The sequence below is a fragment of the Erpetoichthys calabaricus genome, chromosome 4, assembly GCF_900747795.2.
Source record: "Erpetoichthys calabaricus chromosome 4, fErpCal1.3, whole genome shotgun sequence".
NCBI classification, from domain to species: Eukaryota; Metazoa; Chordata; class Cladistia; order Polypteriformes; family Polypteridae; genus Erpetoichthys; species Erpetoichthys calabaricus.
Window position 1 is genome coordinate 336794507 of NC_041397.2, and position 6838 is coordinate 336801344.

The following is a 6838-nucleotide window of genomic DNA, read 5'->3' on the forward strand; positions in this document are numbered from 1 at the left end:
TCAACCAAGCCAGTGTTCTGAGACGTACAACAACCTGGTCATCAACTACCGGGGTGAGTCTTCACAGTAGACTGCCTCCGCCGCCCCAGGGGTCCTTACTAAATGTCTGACCCCTCGACAGAGGTTTCTGTGTGTAAAAGATGGTCCAACAATCACAAACGTGGACCCCGAGACCCCCCATTCCAGGGCTCGGCCCAGTCTGCACTTAAATGACTAAATGCTGAGGACCTTGTTTTATTTTTTTCACTTTTCTTTGGCAGATAAGCAGACCCCCGGACAGTGGACCTGCCTCTACGAAGACTTTAAACTTCCTTTTGTGTGCAAGAAGAGAAGCAAAGTGTAGAAGGGCCCGAGTGGAGTTGTGCCGGCTGAGGGTCTCACAGACGGCGATGATGACGATGACGAGTGCTGGATCTCACGACTCACTCCATCAGTTGATATTCTTTTGTGTTTATTCATCGCGTTTTTCAAGTCACTCGCACAATAAATAAACCTTTGTTTGGATTTCTTTGGTATTAAAATGTTTGAACTGTAAATTAACAATAAAGAGCAATGAGCTTGATGTCAGCCTCGTGTCACTTGATGAGTGTCCCCCTTCAGCCGTCTGTCCCCGCCGTGTCTGCTGTTGTACCGGTGACTCTCCGGTGTCACGAAGTATGTTGGGGTCCTTGGTTTTCTTGGCTTTTCTCTGCCAGGGGGTCTCCTAGTCCAGGCCTGGAGGTGAAGAAGCAACAAGGACAAGGGGGGCTTGTGTGCTGGGGTCCCCCCTCTGCCTGTGAAGTGTGAAAGCTTTGGGTTTTCTTCCGATCTTCTCAGCCTGCCAATGACGGGTCTTACGTGAGGACCACCAGGACACGAGCCGCTCCCCTCCATGAGGTTCAAAGAGGGAGGGGTCTTTGTAGGGTGGGGGGTCTCAAGTGCACGACATTAACAACACAGCGTGAAGGCTGACAATTAAATGTAAACCTTGCATTTGATAATAACTTGACAAGATCGTTTGATTTCTTATCTTGGTGACACATTAAAGTCCAGCTTGCTCTTGTCATTCAATGAAATAAAGTTTACTGTGAAAACGAATTAAAGATCTAAATATACAAACACATCAAAGAGGATCACTGATTACCGTCTACAAAAAAAGAAATCTCTCGGCACTTTAAAAAAGCCATTTCTTTAAGAGTCGGGGTGGGGGGGTGTGTGCAGCCAATCCCAGACAGACGGGCCGGTTTAGCAATGGACTCCTGGAAGGAAGGACACACCGAGAGAGCGCCGGGGATGTGAACCTCGGTCTCCTAAGAGGGAGCGGCGCTGCCAGTGCACTGCTGTGGCGCCCCGTTACGGATCACGGGCTGAACGTCCTCGGTCAGAGCAGTAAAGCTGTTAGCACTTTGAAATGAAACGGCGACACCTCAGCAGGACACCCCAAAGCAAAGCCTGTCGGCACACCGCGAGCCAAAGGCCGTCCTGACGGCACCGTAAAGTGTCAGCTCAGGGCAACTGATGGAGAAATTCAAAGAATTGGAAACGACGGGCTAAAGGGCCCCGGAATATACAGTAAAGGCACTATATGACAGATAGATCATTCTTCTCATTTCTAGTGCGCTTTTCTCACTACTCAAAACGCACAGCAATGGCAGGTTAAGGGCCCAACAGAGCAGAGTCCCGACTGGCATTTACGGGATTCGAACCGGCAGATCCCTAGCCTCAGAGCCACCACTCCGCCTAGATAGAGGTGAAAGGCACTATATAACATAGACCTAGATAGAGAGGTGAAAGGGACTACATAATAGTATGATAAATACACGTGAAAGGCGCTATATAATACAGAGAGATAAAAGGCGCTGTATAATAGATAGAGGTGAGAGGCACTATATAACATAGACCTAGATAGAGAGGTGAAAGGGACTACATAATAGTATGATAAATACACGCAAAAGGCGCTATACAATAGAGGTGAAAGGCACTATATAACAGACCTAGATAGAGAGGTGAAAGGGACTACATAATAGTATGATAAATACACGTGAAAGGTGCTATATAATACAGAGAGATAAAAGGCGCTATATAATAGATAGAGGTGAGAGGCACTATATAACATAGACCTAGATAGATGGAGAGGTGAAAGGGACTACATAATAGATAAATACACGTGAAAGGCGCTATATAATACAGAGAGATAAAAGGCGCTATAGCTCATGAGCAACAGGTTGGAGACCCCTGCTCTAAGGGTTTTGATGGAGAAGTATAGAGAAGACCAGAAGGAGCTGCACTGTCTTTGTGGACCTGGAGAAAGCATATGACAGGGTGCGTGGAGAGGAGTTGTGGTATTGTATGAGGCAGTCAGGAGTGGCAGAGAAGTACGTAAGAGTTGTACAGGATATGTACGAGGGGAGTGTCACCGTGGTGAGGTCTGCGGTAGGAGTGATGGAGGTGGGATTACATCAGGGATCGGCTCTGAGCCCTTTCTTATTTGCAATGGTGATGGACAGGTTGACAGATGAGATTAGACAGGAGTCCCCGTGGACTATGATGTTTGCTGATGACATTGTGATTTGTAGCGATAGTAGGGAGCAGGTTGAGGAGACCCTGGAGAGGTGGAGATATGAGAGGAGAGGAATGAAGGTCAGTAGGAACAAGTCAGAATACATGTGTGTGAATGAGAGGGACGTCAGTGGAATGGTGAGGATCCAAGAAGTAGAGCTGGGGAAGGTGGAGGAGTTTAAATACAGAGTAATGGGGATTGTGGAAGAGAAGTGAAAAAGAGAGTGCAGGCAGGGTGGAGTGGGTGGAGAAGAGTGTCAGGAGTGATTTGTGACAGACGGATATCAACAAGAGTGAAAGGGAAGGTCTACAGGACAGTAGTGGGACCATCTATTTTATATAGGTTGGAGACGGTGGCACTGACCAGAAAGCAGGAGACAGAGCTGGAGGTAGCAGAGTTAAAGATGTGAAGATCTGCATTGGGTGTGATGAGGATGTACAGGATTAGAAATGAGGACATTAGGGAATCAGCTCAAGTTGGATGTTTGGGAGACAAAGTCAGAGAGGCGAGATTGCATTGGTTTGGACATGTGCAGAGGAGAGATGCTGGGTATACTGGGAGAAGGGTCCTAAGGACAGAGCTGCCAGGGAAGAGGAAAAGAGGAAGGCCTAAGAGAAGGTTTATGGATGTGGTGAGAGAGGACATGCAGGTGATGGGTGTAACAGAGCAAGATGAAGAGGACAGAAAGAGATGGAAGAAGATGATCCGCTGTGATGACCCCTAATGGCAGCAGCCGAAAGAAGAAGAAATATATTTACAGTATCTCACAAAAGTAAGTACACCCCTCACAGTATTGTAAATATTTTATTCTATCTTTTCGTGGGACAACACTGAAGATATGACACTTTGATCCAATGTAAAGTAGTCAGCGTACAGCTTGTATAACCGTGTCAATCTGCTGTCCCCTCAAAATAACAACACACAGCCATTAATGTCTAAACCGCTGGCAACAAAAGTGAATACACCCCTAAGTGAAAAATGTCCAAATTGTGCCCAAATATTGTGTGTGGCCTCCCACCATTATTTTACAGCACTGCCATGGAGTTCACTAGAGCTTCACAGGTTGCCTCTGGAATCCTCTTCCACTCCTCCATGACGACATCACGGAGCTGGTGGATGTTAGAGACCTGGCGCTCCTCCAGGTTCCATTTGAGGATGCCCCACAGATGCTCAATAGGGTTTAGGTCTGGAGACATGCTTGGCCAGTCCAGGACCTTTACCCTCAGTGGTCGTCTTGGAGGTGTATTTGGGGTCATTATCATGTTGGCATACTGCCCTAAGGCCCAGTTTCTGAAGGGAGGAGATCATGCTCTGCTTCAGTAGGTCACAGTACATGTTGGCATTCATGGCTCCCTCAATGAACTGTAGCTCCCCAGTCCCAGCAGCACTCATGCAGCCCCAAACCACGACACTCCCACCACTATGCTTGACTGTAGGCAAGACACACTTGTCTATGTACTCCTCGCCTGGTTGCCACCACACATGCTTGACACCATCTGAACCACATAAGTTTATCTTGGTCTCATCAGACCACAGGACATGGTTCCAGTAATCCATGTCCTTAGTCTGATTGTCTTCAGCAAACTGTTTGTGGGCTTTCTTGTGCATCATCTTTAGAAGAGGCTTCCTTCTGGGACGACAGCCATGCAGACCAATTTGATGCAGTGTGTGGTGGGCATACGGTCTGAGCACTGACAGGCTGACACCTGCAGCAATGCTGGCAGCACTCATACGTTTATTTTCAAAAGACAACCTCTGGATGTGACACTGAGCACGGGCACTCAACTTCTTTGGTCGACCATGGCGAGGCCTGTTCTGAGTGGAACCTGTCCTGTTACACTGGTCCCTGTATGGTCTTGGTCAGCGTGCTGCAGCTCAGTTTCAGGGTATTGGCAATCTTCTTATAGCCGAGGCCATCTTTATAGAAAGTGACAATTCTTTTATTCAGATCCTCAGAAAGTTCTTTGCCATGAGGTGCCATGTTGAACTTCCAGTGACCAGTATGAGAGAGTGTGAGAGCGGTAACACCAAGTTTAACACACCTGAGACCTTGTAACACGAACGAGTCACATGACACTGTTGAGCGAAAATGGCTAATTGGGCACAATTTGGACATTTGTCACTTAGGGCTGTACTCACTTTTGTTGCCAGCGGTGTAGACATTAATGGCTGTGTGCCGAGTTATTTTGAGAGGACATCAAATTTACACGGTTATACAAGCTGTACACGGACTACTTTACATTGGATCAAAGAGTCATATCTTCAGTGTTGTCCCATTATCAGACAGAATAAAATATCTACAAAAATGTGAGGGCTGTACTCACTTTTATGAGATACTGTATATAAGATATATATCTATCTCTATATATATCTTCTTCTTCTTTTGGCTGCTCCCATTAGGGGTCTCCACAGTGGATCATCTTCTTCCATATCTTTATAATATATAACATTTCAATCAAACCAGCACAGACCTTCAGGGTCGCCAGCGTCACATGTAGAAAACACCATAGTGCAGACTGAACGCTGTTGCTTTTGCTGTGATCAACTGGGACATCTGCCACCTCCCACCTGCACAAACAATGGCTATCGGCCTGGCCCAGGTATGCGGCTCACAAGTTTCCCCCAAGATGTTAAAGGAGGACAACTTTAAGGTCTCTATTATGTTGGCCGGATGAGAAAACTGAGCACTGTTAGACTCTGGTAGTGACCTCTGCATAGAAGCAGCCTTTGTGGCGTAACGTTGATGTCCAATGTTCAATCGCCGTAAGAGGAAGCTTAGGTGTGCACTCCTGATAAACCACAATTAGGGCAAACTACACGCTATGTACTCTTTGGATTATTTGGCAGGTATTATCTATCTATATATATATATATGTTATATAAAGTATGTAGTGTTTTTATTTTCCCACTCACGTAATAAATCATATAAAGTTTCCTTTCCGTTTTGATCTATTGTTGCAATTTCCCTCTTATGAGCAAATTGTGTTTGTTTAAAAATATCTTTAGACATCAATTATTATTAATAAAATTGCCATTTGTCTTAAGGCATCAGGTTTACAAAACCTAATGTAGCCAACCAGTTTTATAGAAATATATGGTCCTTTTTCAAAAAAAGAAAAGAATTAACACTGTGTTGCATGGCATTGTGCTGACTGTCCCCCTTACTGTTAACTGCGACTGTCCACTTGCTCAGATTCTTTAATTCATTCTCAGTTGTGCAATCAGGTCTGATGCTGAAGAAATCAAGAGTATAAAGCCACCGGTTCAAATCCTTATTTATCCCAATGGCTATTAATCTTACAAAGAAGTTTAACTTTAGAAAGATACTTTATTAATCCCAAGGGGAAATTCACATACTCCAGCAGCAGCATACTGATACAAAAAAAAAAATCAATATGAAAGAGTAATAAAAATGTAGGTAAAAACAGACAATAACTTTGTATAATGTTAACGTTTACCCCCCTGGGTGGAATTGAGGAGTCGCATAGTGTGGTGGAGGAAAGATCTCCTCAGTCTGTCAGTGGAGCAGGACGGTGACAGCAGTCTGTCGCTGAAGCTGCTCCTCTGTTTGGAGATGATCCTGTTCAGTGGATGCAGTGGATTCAGCGCCCGTCGCTCTGCCACAGATGTCAAACTGTCCAGCTCCATGCCTACAACAGAGCCTGCCTTCCTCACCAGTTTGTCCGGGCGTGAGGTGTCCCTCTTCTTAATGCTGCCTCCCCAGCACACCACTGAGTAGAAGAGGGCGCTCGCCACAACCGTCTGATAGAACATCGGCAGCATCTTATTGCAGATGTTGAAGGACGCCAGTCTTCTAAGGAAGTATAGTCGGCTCTGTCCTCTCTTGTACAGATCATCAGTATTGGCAGTCCAGTCTAATTTATCATCCACAGACTTAAATTAAGGAAGTGAGCTGTTATCACTTGAATCAATCTATTTGATCTATTTTTCTACAGTAAGTGTTTGCTGCTATAGTTCATATTTGTAATACATTTGTTCTTAGTGATATGTTTTTAATATTTTTATTTTATTAATTTTCATTGTAATCATTCCATACAAACAGATCAATTTATAACCCAACAAATTTGAAGACTAATCAAACCCCACCCCTGAGAAGGAGAGCTTAGCTAAAGGAAAATTGCTTTAGGCTTTTTAATAAGGCAACATTAAACAAAAGAAAGGGAGAAGTAAATGTCTATATAAATAAGAGATGGAGAAGGGAGTTAAATGCAATACAGTGATCCCTCGCTATATCGCGCTTCGTCTTTTGCGGCTTCACTCCATCGCGGATTTTAAATG

The 6838-nt window shown here is 44.9% G+C and overlaps 1 protein-coding gene across 2 annotated transcripts in view; it reads left to right on the forward strand.

The window, feature by feature from the left end:
* LOC127527482 (ladderlectin-like) overlaps nt 1-504 on the forward strand; it is a 3847-nt gene extending 3343 nt beyond the window's left edge. For both annotated transcript variants that reach the window (XM_051926448.1, XM_051926449.1), the window contains 2 exons: nt 1-53; nt 261-504. The exon at nt 1-53 is cut by the window's left edge and continues 56 nt beyond it. In XM_051926448.1, the coding sequence (XP_051782408.1) occupies nt 1-53; nt 261-343 (136 nt within the window). In that variant the 3' untranslated portion in view covers nt 344-504. The remainder of the gene's footprint in view (nt 54-260) is intronic.
* Nucleotides 505-6838: the final 6334 nt, after the last annotated feature.